This window comes from Diplotaxodon limnothrissa, linkage group LG16 (assembly GCF_057381915.1).
Source record: "Diplotaxodon limnothrissa isolate DT_005_m linkage group LG16, D_limnothrissa_male_GT1.1, whole genome shotgun sequence".
Classification (NCBI taxonomy): domain Eukaryota; kingdom Metazoa; phylum Chordata; class Actinopteri; order Cichliformes; family Cichlidae; genus Diplotaxodon; species Diplotaxodon limnothrissa.
The window spans coordinates 17,346,382-17,364,750 of record NC_140611.1 but is presented as its reverse complement, the minus strand read 5'-3'; the positions used below and the strand labels follow the sequence as shown (position 1 = coordinate 17,364,750).

General features: G+C 45.3%; 1 protein-coding gene across 1 annotated transcript in view; it reads right to left on the bottom strand.

Annotated features, from left to right (window-relative positions):
- The window catches only part of LOC146615961 (cyclic AMP receptor-like protein A), a 53,541-nt gene that overhangs the window by 25,406 nt on the left and 9,766 nt on the right, over positions 1-18,369 (bottom strand). The window contains exons 6-11 of the mRNA XM_085374390.1: positions 18,069-18,156; positions 15,121-15,210; positions 14,589-14,627; positions 9,099-9,177; positions 5,887-5,934; positions 568-650 (exon numbers count right to left, since the gene is read on the bottom strand). Coding sequence (XP_085230516.1) covers positions 568-650; positions 5,887-5,934; positions 9,099-9,177; positions 14,589-14,627; positions 15,121-15,210; positions 18,069-18,156 — 427 coding nt within the window. The remainder of the gene's footprint in view (positions 1-567; positions 651-5,886; positions 5,935-9,098; positions 9,178-14,588; positions 14,628-15,120; positions 15,211-18,068; positions 18,157-18,369) is intronic.

The window sequence follows — 18,369 nt, the reverse complement described above, 5'->3', positions numbered from 1 at the left end:
ACGTTGACCCTGTAATTGACCTGTGTCTCCGCCTACATCGCCGTGGCGACAAGCAGAGCCGCTGCAGCTAATCACTTAGTAACCCTGACCTGTCAATCACACCAGTGCTGTGTTGAGATGGGGAGGGGGGGGGGGGCAAATAAATGAAAAAGGAGAGGGAGGGAGATGAGGAGTAAGGAAAGGAAGGGAAAGGAAAGGGAGGGAAGGAGTAATAACAGCGCTGGGGTTATCATTTACTGGACCACCCGCCTCCTCCCACCCAACCCTCAGCCGACGAAGCTCAGGTTTTATAAAAGCCAATAAAACGCTCTATACCTCCATCTCTCTCTCTCTCTCTCTCTCTCCCTCTCACACACACACACGCACGCCCTCCTTTAGCGTTCAACTGCTACGAACGGAAAGAGGGAGAGCAGTGCTTTCCGAGAGTTAAGATAACAGAGAGAGCTAAAGAATGGGAAAGGCACATCAGGGCTTGGAGGGTGGGAGGAGATAAGATAGCAGAGTGAAGCCCCCATGCAAATAAAACAACAGAGTTTATAGCTGCACAGGTGTGTGTCTGTGTGTTACCTGTTGATGAGGGGAAAGATGGACACGAGCAGGTAAACTGAGGGATACCACTTCAACGGCTTGATCTCCTCCGCCAAGGAAACCTAGATGAGAGAAAATTGGCTGCTCACCCATGTAGAGAAACTCAAATGCTCACGTTAATGCTCTCGTCTCGCCTTTGCGTCGCGCACATACACGTGCACGCGCAGCGTCAGTGTCTTCACTGGAAGATCAGAGCGCAGGGGCGAGAAACAAAGGCCAATTAAAACCTAATAAAATATTAACCTGCTGATAATACGCAACATCCACACAGTTATGAGAAGAAAGCGGGGATTTCAATTAAACGAGAAGCAAATACTTTGCAGCAAATGTGAAGGGGATGAATTCAATATCTCGTGGACAAGCTGAGAGGAAGACAGAGACATGCTGCAGCAGCAGCTAAAAGTCGAGGAGGGGGGTGAGAGGCTGGTGGTGGAGAGCTTTTACAAGCCGTTATCTAATTCCCGGGAGAGGAGGACTCTTGCGTCCGGAAGAGGCTGAGAAGAGCGGCCCCTGGATTGATTTTCTGCGCTGTGCTGTTTTTTCGCCCCCCTCCTCCTCCTCAAGGCTAGGTCGCAGCAGCGGAGCCAGCGCAGAGCCTCCTTCTCTTTCTTTCTCCCTCTCTCATACACACACACTTACACACAGTCGGAGCCAGGAGGCAGGCCCACAAGCTCTGGTCTCTACCCCCACATGGAGGAAATTAATTACTCACCAGAAAAACCCTGAGGCAGTCAGGCTCTAACGCAAGCATTTTAAACAATTCAGATGAAATCCAGTGGTATTTTATCTTACGCATATATGCGTGTGTGTTCTTGAGGGGGGTACCGAATGCAAGAGGCGGTGTTTCACTGTGTGAGAAAGGCTGGCTGTATGTGATCTACTGAACAGAGACCAGTCGTATTTCCACATCACTGTCTTTAACAGCACAACCCCAAGGCAAAAACCAAGCTCAGCCCGATTAGCATCTATTATCACGGGAAGCCCTGTCGTCACTGGCCGTGTCAAGATCTGCCAATTGCTAACTTGTGTGCATGGTGTGTGTATGGTTGGGCACTTGAGTGTACGCATACTGCAAAGAATTTTGCAACGTGGAAGAGGAAAAGGACAGCCTGAAGGATGCTGCATGCAAAAGGCAATTTGTGGCTGTGTGAGCATGTGTGTGTATATTTTGGGGGGAAAAAATAAATCCAGAAAAAAAAACAACTTCAAAGACTGCTTGGAGCCAAGTGATCTCAGATCAGATTTCGGTGAGGCGTAGAAACAGGCATTTGAGGAATTTCAGTGAGCCAAGGAAAGGGTGCAGAAGGGTTGAAGAGAAACAGGAAGAGTGTGGGTAAAGTGCCTCCGCTGCCTCGTGTTTTTAATCACAGTCCTCCAGTGTCAGAGGCCCCTGCGCTGCTTGGGAAGCAGAGGGGGGAATGAAACCGTAATTATGTGAAGAGGGCGCAGCGGTCCCAACGTTAATGACACACGCTAGATTACAGACAGCAATCGGGAGCGACCCATCCCCTCCACCACCAAGCACAGCACTCACCCGGGCTTGCGCTCGTCTCAGGAAAAACTTCCTCTAAAAATAAGAGGATCGGGTTTACTGAGGGCACTTTAGCATTAAATTCAAGGACTTTTTAAAGGATTTTTGGGAGTAAAATTCAGGAACTAAAACTGAATAACATAATAGATGGAAAATGTTTCTCCTTAAAAAGCTGTACCACATAAGGCGCAGCAGCAGCATCTGCTGCAGTATTTCAGACTTTCAGTTACAACTTTTAAGCCAACATGGCTGAGAAGACCCGAAAGTGCTCTTTTGCTGATTATTTTTATCTTGAAGATGTCAAACGTTGCCGATTCTTTGAATTACTGTGGTTTAGTAATGATGCAAACAGACACTCCTTTGTTGTGCATTCATTCGTAACTGATTACACTTCTGATAAACAAAAACAAAAAAACTTGGCTAGGTTTACAAGAAAACGGCGACTGATTACAATCCACACAGCTTCATCGCTGTAGGCTGAACACAGAAAAGTCACCAGCATCACTATCGGTAAATTTTGCCGGCGAACTGGCCAGCTCAAACCCTCAGGTGTGTGTGTGTGTGTGTGTGTGTGTGTGTGTGTGTGTGTGTGTGGCTGTGCTGAGCTCTGGGTTTTCCCCTCGCAGCTGAGAGGTTTGCTGGATGAGGGTTTGGGTCAAAATATTGCATCATTTATTTGCAGCTTGTGCATAAAAAAACGTTTAAGACAGGACATACTTTTGAGATAACTAACATTTAAAATAGAGCAGTGGAAGTTGGAAAGCCCGGTTGTTAATGACTGTGTCATTGCTTGGCTGCTTTTGAGCACAGTGGGGATTCTCGGCCTGTGTCTTTGGCCGGCTTTTGCATGCTGCATCACGTATGATGCTCACCATATCTAACATATCACGATACAGTGATTCTGCAATATTTAGGCTATTACAAGGCAGTCGTCAAAAATACATTATGATATCTGTGTTAGATTAGCATGCATTAGTATGCATGCTGTCATTATCTATGTATGAACTTTATTATACATTTTAAAAATAATTAAATTAATTAGCTCTTTAATTTGACTTGTGCCACTGTCTGCTTTTTTCCTCTTCTGTGAACTGCTTCATCTTCTTTGAAAGTTATTTCACTTATATTCATTTTACTACCATTAATTTGATAAGCCTGACTTATTAAATAGCGACTTTGGTAAGTGAAGCTGGTGGGGAATCCTTTTAGACACCCTGTGCGTTTAAATATAGAGATGTCTGGCGGCAGGGCATCGATAACGTAACACAAGAGGAAGAACTGCTTTAGTAATATTGTGTTCCAGCCATATATTTGTATATCACTGCTGATCGTTTAACAGCTGGACAGCTGATCCCTTAAAAAAAGGAGGCATGTGTGTTTTGTCAAAAAGTCAAACGTCCTACTGAGAGCCCTTAAGAGAAAAACCACATACTATTCCCTTTTGCTGGCCAAGAATAAAATAAAAAGTTGATAGACCAATTAGAATACACACACATAGAGCGTACCCTCAGTGGTTTGCAAGGTTGTGCATGCATGCGCACACACACACACACACACACACACACACACACTTGTATAGACATAAAAGTAGAGGCCACTGCATTGTTACTCAAGGCAAAGCTTGTGTGGATCGGTAAACAAACATCTTGAGAAGATAACGAACAAGCGACTTGCTGTTTGCTCAGCCAGTTTTGTTGCTACCCGACGGGACTGAGCTGCTGTGTGTGCAGTTGTGCAAATGTATTTAAACGTGCGCACGCGCGCATGTGTGAGGGGTGCTGAAAAACCGTCATCCGAATATCCTCTCGTTGACCTGTGCCGCTTCAAAACCTTGTGGCAATCATGTGTGCTCATGCATGAACACAAACAAATTGCTCAAGAAATACACACACACACACACAGATGGGTCACAACATGTGACTTACAGCACTGATAACTGCCAGCGCTAGTTACGTACGTCACCACTCCAGCCAGATGCAGACGCACATGCACTCAGACAGCGGGAGGGGGGATGATGCTGCGCTGAGTCAGGGAGGAAAAAAAAAAGGGTTGGGAAATGCGTGTGGACACAGGGCATTAGGGGTTTGAGTGTATGTGTGCGTGTGACAGTAACAGAGAATGTGTGAGGCACAGAAGGAGGGAGACGTGGCAGAGTGAATGGAAATCACCAGAGCCAGCGGTCTTCAGACACCCAGCAGGAATCGCTTTCTCTAGTTTACACCTGCTGCTACACACTCGTACACACATGAGCAGGAGCTCACTGGTTTGGCAAGCACAATCTGGGAGGCTGTTGTTGTTGTTTTAAAGCATCGCAGCGCGGGCATAAACTCTCATAAATATTCATGTCCATGAACCTGGCTTGCTGCTTTATTCATGCTGGGTATGAGCACGACAGTGAGAGAGACAGCGAGAGAGGGGGTGAGAAAGACAGAAAGAGAAAGACAGGGAGAAAAAGAGAGAGAGAGCGTGAAGTGAAAGGCAGGGAGAGAGGAAAAAAAACAGATGGAAATGAGCGGAGTGACCGGGAAAGAGAAATACGAGGAAAGAGAGTGTGATAAAAACCACTGCTGACTTATTTACACTCTGTGCTACACATAGCAATTAGCCCACATGAAGACCGTGTGTGTGTGCATTTATGTGTGTGTGGTCACACATTCATGCACACGCGACTCCGCTTAAGGTTACGCCAGTTCACCGTGCAGTAATTATGTCTGCCACTTAGGGGCAGCATCTACATAACCTTAACCCTAACCTGCCCTCCGACACCTCACCCTGCTGGGCGGAGTGGCAACACCAAACAAGGAGGAGGGCGGAGGGAGTGCGAGGGATTGCTGCTGCTAGTTTTTCCTACTATGCATTAGTCATATTGTTTCAATAGCACCTGGTTAGGGAGAAGTAAGGCTTTATAGTCTTCCTGGTGAACAATGCATCATGAGCAGTCAATGAACCAGGTAAAAAGACGTGGCAAAAACCTGTTTAACGATCCACTTTCTAATACCAGGATTTTCAAGAAATCTACTTTTGTTCAGCTTTTCCAAACTCTGTGTCTCACAAGAGATGAGAAAATTGTTAAAAATCAAAGTAGCGGAGACAAGAGGCTTTTAATTTTCAAGTGCAGGTCAAGCATCTTAGATTTCCATCATGCAACCAGCTATTTCATAAACCCTTCCTGCCTACATCCTTTATTTAATTTCTGCAATATTTTGTGTTTTGTGGCAACACTATGAGAAGCTTGCAGAACTGACTGTCCTCACATTTAAACAGTGGCTCCATTGTGTAGTGGTTTACACATTTAAATAAAGTTATGTCTCCAGTCACGTTGAGTCCTGCTGCGATCGGAAAAATTACTTTCGCGAGATAGTTCTGTTCACGTATAACCCAGCACTAATGTGTAAAATCAGTGAAGTGCCCCTTCAGACTAGGCTAGGTTAACCCTCTCCCCAATTAATTTTCCCTTTTTCTATTCCCCTTATTTCTCCTCCTCCTCATGTCGCACTTCTCAATCTGTCTTGATTTACACCTATCTCCTGCTCCATTTAAAAATGAAGCTTAAACACACCTTTACGTGCATGCACACATTTATATACACATACACAAGAGCTCACACAGGAATAGATTTGAGAGGTCAAATTGCTCCCTGCTGTGTTTGACACCTACCCAGCGTGAAGGCAAGAGCTAATCCTACAGACACGCTAATCCTCACATTCTGTGTTTATACGTGTACATGTGCGTGTATGTGCTAAGAAATTTGATGGTCAGACCATTACCTTGCGCCTCTCTCGCTCTGGGTTGAAAGTTCCCAGCCATGACTGCATCTGTGCAGAAAAGACACAAAATAGGAAGAAAGAGGTCAGGGCAGCTAAAAAGCAGGGGAAAAAAAGAAAAATTGCAGTGATTTTCCGATTTTAATCAGATGGGTTTTCCTAGTGAGGAGTGACATTGTGCTTAGAGGTCATTGCCTGCAGTGAGAAACCTGAACAAATATCACACTGACTACCACATCAATGCAAAATCCCACCACCTTCTCACACGCCTCAGCAAAATTACCCAATTCACAACCGAGCGCACAGCTTAGAGGCAGAAGGGAGCTCTTAAACAGCTCCCAGCATCTTGCAAAAAAAAACCCTGATCAGCTTCAGTGCACACAATTTGACAGAGGAAGAAGAAAACAAGGCGGAGGGTAGGGGTGTGTGTGAGGGGGTTGCGTGGGGGAGCGAAAAAAGAGAATTTTGTTTAGAAAAAAGTGTCGGGAAAAAAAGAAGTGGAGCAAACATGGCAGACACGAGGCCTTTGGAAAGAACGTGGGAATAGTTTTCGCTCTTCCTCTGCGTCCTCTCTCGGGGGAATGAATGGAAAATGTCAACAGGCAGGCGCAGGAACACACATGCACACAACCATGCACAGGACTGGGGATTGGCGATGGTGGGATAGGAGGGAGGGGGCTGTATGAAGCCAGAAGGTTTATGTAACCCAAGACATCAGAGACAAATCTCTGGAGGCCCTGTGCGAGCTTCATACGCATGAACAAAAAGGCAGCATGAACAACATGCACTAACAGCTCTTCTATTCTGCTATTTATTAACTCAATGTTGCCATGGTTTCTCGGTGCTGACGTGATTGTCATTGTAAATCTATGCATGACCGTGGTGTTTGTGCAGTGCGGGGATAAAAAAAAAAAAAAAAAAGGACAGCCATTTGGTCATTAGATTCAACTTGTTTCCACAGCAGCCCTCTGCTGCCCAGCTGAGCACCGCTATCCATCAAAATCAACAAACGCTGATAATAAGTGGCAATATCATTAGGCTTTGGCCAGGTCTCCACATACCCGGCTTTCGTTGCAGTCTCTCTTAAGCCACGCTACTGAAAGGGAAGCGGTTATGCTAGTGGCGTGTTGAGGGGTGAGGGCTGGAAGGAAGGGAGTGGACATGTACAAATTGCATCTGTAAAACAAACACACTCCCAGAGCTCTCTGTGTGGCCCGAAATGACTCATTAGCCTTCAAATCCCTCCAGTTATTATGAGCTCGCACAGCCACTCAGAATGTGTCCTGTTTCTTTTTGTTTTGTTTTGTTTTTTTAAACAATCTGGGTGTAAAGGACTTGGAACCCCCTCCCTCGCCACGCCCATCTGCCTCGGTGAAATCGGAAGGTGGAAAAACTTCTCCGTCCAGCTAACATCCCACCTCTCCTCACTCAGCCTATTCGTCTCTATCCCTTTCTCCATAGCGTCACCACCTACCCTACTTTCAAAGCTTTTGAAATTCTTTCAAGTGAGACAGCCTGCAGCTGAAAAGAGATAAGGCTTGAGCTCTTCATAAATACGACAGAGAAAGCAAAACGGCAGAGTGAAAGGGGGAGACAGACGCGGAGGGGGAAAGGAAAAGGGGGGGGGAAGAGAAAATGAGCGGGAACACAGAGAGAGAGAGAGAGAGAGAGAGAGAGTGACAAATGAATGCAAAAAAGGGATTCAGAATAAGGAAGGTGGGAAACAGATATAGAGACAAGAGGTAGAGGGAGTGATAGCTGAATACTGTGAGCTGAATGAGTTATGAGATGCAGGTTGGAAACCAGCGACATTCATTCATTCTCTTTATCGCAGGCGTGATAAAGAGTGTAGTCTCTTTCCCGTTCCCTGCCTCTCAGCTACCTGCTGTCTGTCTCCGTTGTCGTCTTCCTGCAGCCTGGCTATCTGCAGAATCTCTCTCACTCCACCGTTCCCTGTGCAGCCCAAGCAATGAATGCTAACATTCAACAGCAACACAACGACTGTGAGTCTGATGAGGCTTTGGCCTCGTCCTCCCTTCACGTCAAACGCTCACGAGCATACTGTGGCAACGCAAGTCTACCGTCGCTGTTCCAGCGGCCGCAGTGTGGGGTGTCATCAGATCAGGGGAATGGCAGCTATGCGAACTTTGTGGAATGCTGCCCCTGGGCTCCTACAGCACCGAGCACGATGAAGAGCCACGCAAAACTACAAGCTACCATGGTGAGCACATCAACTAAGTGGTAAATGAACTTATCTGATTTCCTGCACAATTTAATGGATTGCAGTACAAAATATTGAATACGGTAAAAAATGCCCATCACACAAGAACTGAAAGTCCACAATTATATCAATTCAGACAATTTATTTGCCCAAACATCAATTCCAATTAGCCAAAGTAGACAATTTAGAGTCACACAAAAATTAGAGAAGCATAAAATCCTCATATTCTAGTAGTTAGACCAAGTAAATGTTAGCATAATTAATAAATCAAAGCCATTATATTTTATGTTTTGTCCAAGCATCAGTTTAAAAAACAATTTAAAATGAATAAAAAAGCAGAAATTGGCACAATGTAGCAGCTGCACCAAGTGAAAGAAAGGTATTCTTGCTTGATAAATTACTTTAAGTATAGAACCAGGACGACATTTTATGACACCGTTACTCCAGTATGAAAAAAGTCCCCAGAAATGCATCACGAAACACATTTCTCACTCAAAAAGTTAGATGAGATTATTCCTTGCTACCTTTAAACAATATTGCAAGCTTCTTGTAAACTGTATCTCAGCAGTTTTGACCTGTAGTCATTTCTCTTCCTTAAAGAGCTGCTTGACATTCAAACAACCATTATTACCTTTTCCAAATGCACTGGAAGCGAAAATGAAAACGAAAGCAAACTATGAAATTATCACAATTGTTTAAATGTGTCTAGTTGTCTGAATTCATGTACTTTTGCTAAGTATATGCCACACATTCTCAAATCTCCACAAACCACATTTATCCTTTACATGACTTTTGATCAACAGGATAGGATCGTTTCATAGCGCATAGTGTTTTGGGGAATTTTTTCTTATATCTGTACTTCAGTGAGAACATTTACACCCCCACCCCATTAGTACACCCACAGAGCAGTTCCACTAATGCCAGGTTTTAAAAGCTCACAGCGCCGTCACGTTCGGCTAAGTTGTCTTGAAATAGACGTATATTGAGTACTCACTCTCTTATTGGCCACGCAGATGATCCTGGCGTAGCAGAAGATCATCAGGAAGATGAGGCCGAAAAGAGGCACGTACCATCTGCAAAGCACAGGCGTAACAGATCAATAACAAAACTCCAAACGAGAAACATTATTAAAAGATCATTTTTGCTGTTTTGTCGGTGGAGGTTGTTTCTTTAGCCTCCTTGCTTCAGTTGTAGAAAGTGTGACATGAAATCACATGAACAATATCAAAAGTTATGATTACGGTGATATACTCTTATGCATTCTTAAGGAATTCACACCTTAGGAAAACACAAAAGCAAGCCACGTGTCCTGTTGCTATAGGATTTAGTCCAGACTTAAATAAAAGCTTATGTTTAGCTGGCGTGTCGCATAAAATCATTGCTCATGATCTGCCTACAGATACATTTTTTTCATTCTAGGCAGCGTTATCAATATGAGTGTATACACCAACTTACAAATTTATATAACATACATTTATGACATGACTATGTAAAAACATTATGATAAAGTAAACGACATCGCTTGGAGGAAAGAAGCTACAGCAAATGACCACCTCTGTGCTGCTTTCCTTAGCTTTACAGAGCTCTGCAGTTCAATTTTTAGCTGTTGGCCACCAGTTTTACTTGCAGAAGTGTTGCATTTTTGGAAAAAAATGTCTTGAAGTCCACTGCGTGCTACTTGCTCAGCACCAAAAGGAAATATAGTTAAAGACTTGCTGGTAAACACTTAAGAGCATTTACAAGCTGAGGAGGCAGCTATTTCTCTCAGAGGATGGGAAACGACCAAGAAAGAACAAATGGGCCGTGAATATACGACATGCATTCACCAAGCAGACAGGCACATTACTCTTATAATAATGTAGGCCCCTATAAGAAGGAATTTAAATAGGCAGTTGTTTGTTAAGAAGCTGATTATATCAACTTAACAGGTAAAAACTTAAGCTAAAAAAAAAGAAATTAAAGGTTAGAGTTTATCAGTACTTTTTCCATAACCAGTTCAGGTGAGACTGTTTCGCTGGCTGACACTAGAAAGCATTATTCTAAACAGCTGATGCGTAAAGGGCACACAGTATGTACACAGTCACCAAAGACTGTAAAAAAACCTGACGAGGCAACTCTGGACCTCACTCCATATAGTTTTACATACTGAGTCAAGAGGTAGATGAAGAACAAAAGATCATTCCAGCAAAGTCACAATGCTGTAAATGCATGGCATTCCTATGGGACAAGGGTTGCAATTTATAAAGGGGAGGTGTGGGAGAATAATATGTCAGGTATTTCAGAGCGGATGAAAGCGAGCAAGACGAGCAGGGGAAATGAAGGTGATTACTTTTGGTGGAATGGCAGTCTTATGTTATGCAACCTCTTGGGAGGGAAGTTCAGAGGAGTTTCAACCTCTCCCTGTAATTGTGAAACAGGTCTTTGTCTCACTTTGATATACAGGTTCCTGGTCACAACTTGTCTTTTCAGTCTAGGTAACCCTGAGCAGTCACAACTGTTGTGTTTGTCACCTACCTCATATCTAAAGAAGTCTCAAGGGCTGACATGAAATATGACTGGCCAATCCCCCACCTGTGTCGTCCTATGCATGCAAATTCAACTTTCAATACAACTTTCTGGCTTGCACCTGCACTTGACACAGGCAAAAAATACTGGACAGTACTGAACAAGGCCACCAAGAGTAATTATAGCACTCATGATAAGACAAAATGGTTCAGCTGACTATTAAAACAAAGAGTCTGTCTCAGACCCTTAAATTTACAGACACACGCTTATAAAATGGATGAATGTCCAACAGAGATCATCAAAGTCCTTGGCATAGGCAAATGCAGAATCCAAACATCCAATAATTCACCCATCCATGCATTTTCCTCTGCTTATCGAATTCAGTGTGGTGGAAAGGCTGGAGACAACCCCAGCTGAGAGGCAGGGTACACCCTGAACAGGCTAGCAATTTATCCCAGTTCTAACACATAGATACAGATGACCATTCACACTCACAATGACACCTATGGGCAATTTAGAATCACAAATTAACCTAATGTGTATGTTTTTACACTGTGGGAGGAAGCCAGATTACTCAGACAGAACTCACGCAGACACTGGACGAACACGCCAACTCCAAACCGAAACACTGACTCGTCTGTCTATTTTGGTTGTCCTCCATGCCCGAGGACTGAAAGAAACTCACTGAGCATTATTAAATTAAACTTTTTATTGGAGGAGGAATCCGATACAGTAGGCGTTTGTTTCAATGCAGGAAACAGGCTGAGGGAAAGGCTCCTTTATGTGCCTTTATGTCTTGTAGGGAACATCGGCAGACAAAGGATACTGCCTGTCTTTGAAAGCTGGTATGACTGCATCTGCATGTGTGCATCTGTGCAGGTTCAATAACGGCATGGGACACTGATGAAAGCGTTTCAGGGGGAGACCTGTGCGAGCGTCACCCCGGTGTGATTTAATAACCCGCTCTCCGGAATAAACAGCGTCCAATTACGCCAGCGCACGTCCTGTTAATGATGGAAAGACGAGCTTGGGGGATGGGTGGGTTGGTGGAGAGGGGAAAAGGAGGGATGGCCTTTTTAACGATAGTGTGGGGGGCTGTGAGGAGGAGAGAATGACGGGCGGCAGCTACAAAGTGCTCTAATTAGCATGATAATGATCTGCCATTAGAGTCCGCTGTGCTCTACAGCTGAGCACTACCCGGAGAGAGAGAGTCAGAGCAGGAGGGAGACGGCGAGAGACAGAGAAAGAAGTAAAAGCAGAGGGAGAGAAGATTCAGAGTGGGCAGAGGATGATAAAAGTGATGAGATGAATAGAGAAGAGGATGCAAAGGTGGATAGATGACTGCGGATTGCGGCTCAGGACCAGAAAGAGCAGAAATGAGAAAGAAGCTCTGGGTGATTAAAAGGCAAGCAGAGGGATAAGGTCGCAGTGAGAATGAAAGGAACAGCAGAAATTCGTTGCACCCGATAGATCGACTAGGGAAAGATGGATAGAAATACGGATAACCACAGTGGGGTTTTCAGAGGACAACAGTGAGCAAGAGTGGATTGCCTGAAAGTGGCAGAAAGAAAGATCATCGCAGATGTGCACAAATTCAATCACTCGGCCTTAGCCTGGCCTTCCCTCCAGTACGGCTCTGAAGTGAAGAATGAGGCTCGGTTGAAAGAAGTCTTAATTGAAGTGCCTGCTAGAAGACGAGAGCATGGTAGAGACCCGTCTATGCAGGTTAATGATCAACTGCAGCCGTCAGCTTTGACCCGGGAGATCCTAGCACACAGGGAAAGATCACGAGCAACCACTTACGCAAGAAAGGATGGCCTGACAGACAGAAAGAGAGGTGGAGACTTAGAAGCAGGGAAGGAGGAGAAGTGTGTTCAGGGTGAAGGTCGGGTCTCACTTGATGCACTAATGGAAAAGCCATAAGGTATCTACAGCCTAGCTAGAGGTGCTTTGACTTAAAGGCAACCCAAGCGTGCAGCGTCATTGGGTGAACACAACAGAAATGGACAGCAAACTGAATTCAAATGGAGCCTCATATTTACCCACTGATCATCAAATTAACATCGCTCTGTCCCACCTGGACCTTTACATACTTGAAGTAAGCATAAGATCTACGTGTGAGTGCTAAAATTGTTGTTATTTAAAACCACAAATGGTAGCCTCATGTTAGAACTGAAGTAAATAGCCAGGAGATCAATCAGTCAGGAGATCTATGGGTATGGGTCAAATCCCGGACAAGCCCCCACTTATGTTACATCCGAACTCATAGACTGCAATATAAAACCGACAGTGACAGCACTTTATAATAATAGGAGATTTACTGAAATTACTACATAGGCTAGGTTCAAATTTAGGGGCATGTCTAATAAAAACATAACTGGAAACACATGATGACCAAAAGCAAAGAAATGAGGTGTCCAGTCCAAGCTAACTCTTAGTGCCCTTATGCACACTTTCTCAGGTGTGGACAAAATGGTAAATAAACATGGGCAGCATAAAAAAAAGTCTTGCATTGCCGCTGTGAAGAACTTCAGTGCTGCAAAAGAATATAACAATGATCACAGGTATAAAAATGCATTTTGTAAGAAAATCTGCACGCATTTTTGCATAAATCTGAACCAAAGTACTGATCAGATCCACAGACTTCTGTAACATCTGTAAAGCAATGCAGCTAAAACAACCACATAACCATTAACTTCCACTTGCAAAGTTATTTTCACTGTTATTTCTCAGCCTTATGCTTGAGTGGGGCCCGTGGCACACACCGATGGGGGACCTCTAAGAGCGTTGACTCAGCTAAGCTCGAGTGCTTCCAATTGCTGACTCAAGCCCTGAAACTCTGCACCTTCATCACACAGCCCTGTCCTCCGCTTTGCTTTCTCCTTCCTTTTTCATTCCCTTTCGCACACCCCCTCCTCCATCAAACCTTCCCTGCCTCCTCTGTTCTGCCCGTGCGCTTCGCTGAACTCTGATGAAGACGCACTACAGGGCGTGGGCAGACACGAGGACAATCTATTTCTCTGACTCCCTTCTCCTTCCCGTCCTGCAATGCCGATCCTCTTTCCTTCTCGTGCTGAATAATTCCCTGTCTCCGTCCAACTAGACTATGTATGTTACCCCTCCCGTCTTTTCCACTTTTCACCTTTAATGCTACAGCCTCTGCCCCCCACAAGGTGTCAGCAGGCTGTGTGTGTGTGTGAGTGCATGTGTTTTTGTCCGTTGACGGGTGCTGCCTTGGCCTCTAATCTCTCGTCTGGTTTGATGTAATTAAGGCTAATGAAGATTCCCTGATCCTCTGAGCGGCTCGTCCCCCTGGGCCACGACAGCGTGGAAAACTAGAAAGAGCCGGGGAGCAGAGGAGCACTGATAAAAGAGACATGGGCTCGTTTAGCACAGCTGATAGCTATGTGTTGTTCTCTATATGTGTGCGTGTGTGTATTTGTCTGAGTGAGTCTCCCTCTGTGTGTGTGTATACGTTTGTGTGCTTATTTGTTTAAAAAGATTGATTCCCTGCTGATGCTGCGAGCAGCAACGCGATTACCTTGGCTCATAGCAAAGTGTTGTTGTGTGTATGTGTGTGTGTGTTTACGTGTCTGCACCGGCAGATTGGCAGAGCCCTTGCAGACTTAGGGCCAGTTGCAGAAAGCATTAGACAGGCATAATCCTTCATAGCCGTCCTAAACACTTAAATACACAGTGTAGCAACTCCCCTAAATCTGACAAGGCAGAGGCAGACACAGGAACATCCACACACGCACGCACGCACGCACGCACGCACGCACACGCACGCACGCACGCACGCACGCACGCACACACACACACTTCTTGGCCTTGCACCAAGGGGGAAAAAAACCCTGCAGGCTCCCCTGACATGCAACCCTTCACATTTCCCCGCAGAGACAGCCCTTCTCCTCCCTCCTCCTCCCCATCTCCCCCAGTGGGGGAAGCTTTGATGGCGGTGCTGAAAGGGTCTACTTACATCCCAAATCTCCAGGCTACGTGATCGTCTGTGATCCAGCTGGGGGAAGAGAGAGAGAGAGAGAGAGAGAGAGCGATGAGGGGGTTACAAAGGAAAAGGGAGAGCGTGAGCGGAAGAGAGACTTGTGTGACTGCAGAGGGGAGAAGCTGTGCAGCTGTAGCTATTAATAAGCCGAGAGTGGAAAGAGAGAGCCGAGCCCGGAGATTAAGGCTCTGTCCCAATTCTCATTCCACTGCCTCCTCTCCTTGGCCTCTTCCACTTTTCCTCACCCCCTTTAACAACCCTCCAAACAAATAATGCCTTTCCCATTTACCACAAGAACCGGAGAGCACGAGGAGGTGTTGCACTGTGATCAGATGTGCTGATAATTGCCAATTTTAAGCACATAAACTCCTATAATGGTTGAAGCAAATCTAGAGTTGGAATGAGGCCAGTGCTGTGGCCTCCCTTGAAAGAAAAGACATTTAATGGAAAATACACGGTCACTAGCTGACAAAACACAAAAACTACACTCTAGCTGGGGCGTACTCACCACCAGGCTCCTGCGGGGCCATAGTAACCCTTGAACAGCGGCAGCGAGGCCATGACCAAAGGTACCCCCCACGCCATCAGATGGTAAAACCTGATAAAAGGAACACATTTATTTCATTATGAGCACAGAGGGTTCGGCAGGTTTTTCCCTGGAAAAAAAAAAGCTTATAAATAAATCAATTCTTTTCTTCTTCACTTCATCCCTTTGTTGGCACTCACACTAGGGTCATTTTTCAGGTCCAGACGAATGTCTATACCAGCCAGACAGCCAATTACTCATGGTAATATAAACCATAATTAGCTTAACTGTTGGGGAAAAGATGATTTTCAGTGGAAATCCCTGCATCAAAACCACAAGCAGGATGCAGATTCTCACTCAAGGGGATCCTAGTGGATGGACAATTTAAGTGTAACTGTGTACCTAAAATATGTTTGTGCACTATAAAAACAGTCTGCTTTCAAAGGGAGGAGGTTAAGGAGGCTGGAGAGCCTCATACAGGCTATCGATGAAAAATGATAACAGTGACGGTGACGGCCTTTTGAGCGTGTGTGTGCCAGACGAGGTGTGTGCGCCAGTGTCTTCGGCGTCTGTGTGGGAGTCGATAGAGCGTACAGCGTCGCCTGGTCAATAGAGTGGAAGTCCTGCCCTGACTTGTTCCGAGTACAGTCAATCGAGCAGTGGTGACACAGCTGACACACGCTCAATCCCACTCCAGTTGTGTGACACACACACCCACACACACACACTTTATCACTCTATTTCACTGGGGCGCACTGTACGCTCCCCTCTCCCCGACCCTCTTGCTGATGGACAGCCCTGAGTGTGTGGGAGGAGCAGGAAGAAAGGAAAGGCTGCTGGTTTAAATAGAACAGAAAAGTAGGCGGGAGAGAGACATAGTAAATATATGGATCCAGACAGAGTTTGTCTTTAGATCGAACATGAGAAGGAAGTGTGTGAGAAAGATGAAAACAAGCAAGCAAGAGGCCAGAAAGAAAACAACAAAACAAAGAAAGACAAGGCGGGAGGATACAAACGGTGAAATCGGTGCTGCCAGTGTATGGCATGACAACTGGTGCATATGTGGGGGGGCTTGTCAGGAAATCAATGCTGAGAGCTCACAGAGCCCTCACTCCCCACCCCCTCCCAAACACACATGCACCAGCATGCACGCTGCAACACACGCATCACACACTTGCAATGCTTTGAGAGGGAGATGACGAGGTCCGGAGCTGCGCTCAACATGGGCTTAATGAGGCACAGCAGGACTGCTATGCGTGCTGCATTTCACACACCTGCATACACACCCACACGTGTGCAGACACACACACGCACGAGCTCATATAGAAATCTCTCTCGAGGCTCAATCTCATTTCTCACTGCCTCACACCACTCCTCTATCGCCCCCACCCCTTTAGCTTCTATCGCCCAGCACATTCGGTTTGCGCAAATTCTTACTTCAAATCCTCATAAACATTCACACACACATACACACAAACACACACACATGAGCGCGTGTGCACACTTCCTATCCTCTCTTGCATCCACTTCAATCATTCTTAGATCATCCGGCCTCCATTCTCCATCTCCTCTAGCAGTTTGTTCATTCATAAACCATCGCGCTGTGTCGTCCCTGTGAATGTGAGTGCGAGAGCGAGAGGGTGGGAGGTTGGGTTAGGGGGCTGAGACGTAATTGCGTATGGATGCAAAGCCACATACTGCCTCCTAAACACATGCAGCTTCTCTCCGCAGAGTCAACACACGAGAGCCCCACTGACACGCCGTCTTTGCTTCGCTCTTACTATTAAAGCGCTGTGTTTTTCCCCCTCTTCACATCATGTGCGACCAGCCGCAAATATACAGATATATCCTCCTCCCACTTTGCTCCCCCAGGACTTATAAGAGGTATGCAGCAGATAAGGCTCTGAAGCAAGCTCATTTTGGCCTCCAAGTTTGCCCCTTGCCAGCACCCATAAAACCGTCACCTTTTGAGTTATACCACCATTATATTGTCTGGCGTATTGCTAATCAATGCAGGAAAATTCCCATGGGGGTGGTGGTGGGTGGCGTACACATCTTAATGGCCCACCCTCTCGCACACAAGGGTGGGACTTTTTTTTCTGGACCACCAAGACACATCAACAGGATACGCCCATTAACAATTTGGCTTGACGTAGCACGCATAGTTGCGTCTTTTCCCCCCCCTTCAGATTGTGCATTTCTCTCACAAAGCTTTCATTAGGCATTAAAAATGCAAAAATATTACACACACACACACACACAGGCAAATTCACACTTGCGCCATGGAAAGTGCTCATGGGAGTTTGAGCGACAGCAACATAGAGACATAGAGCCACAAAGCGTGAAGATGGGTATGCGCGCCCACACACACACACAGACACACACACACACTAGAACGCACTTAACGGCTGACACTCACTCCCTTTTCAATTAGAGTGTCGGCTGGCTGGAACATAAAAGGAGGAGGAGGAGGGGTCTGTCAATGCTCTGTGGGGAGACACATGCTCTGGCAGACCAAACATGCATATGGACATACAAGACACACGCGAAGGAGGAAGAGCCCAAAACAAGACACAAATAAACATTCAAATGTGGACACAGAGAGAAAGAAAAAGAACTGTTCATGCACACGAGGGATAAACGGATTATGTTAAATTTAAATAACTGATCAAATTATTAATAACTGGCAAGATTAGAAAAAAATACAATCAGTGACATCTTTGATAAGTGATAAACAAGTGATTGCATCCTCTCCAATATGAGGAATTGTCGTTGCTCTCTTGAAACACTACAATTTGAATACATTTACATTTTGTGAAGCAGGTTAGAAAAAAGGACATTTAAAGACACAACAAACCAAACGATAAATCAAAAGAAGTTATACAAATAAAATAAAATAAAAAAAGATCCTCAAGTAGTTCCCTACTTACATTTCATATCTGTTGGTGCTTATTTCTCCGACCAGGTTGAGGTAGAGGTTTAGTGTGATGAGGCAAACCCAAGCCAAGGCACTCCAGTCTACAGACACACACACACACACACAGAAAAACACCAAGGTCAAATTACAACACAGCTCGCTGCCACACAGCATGCACCTGCAAACGTGTGTCCAAACATACACCTATGTATGAAAGAGAGCGAGAGCGAGAGAGTGAGTGTGTGTGTGTGTGTGTGTGTGCGCGTGTGTGCATGTGTTCCACTTTTTGATAAATGAAGGCCCATTCAGCAGTA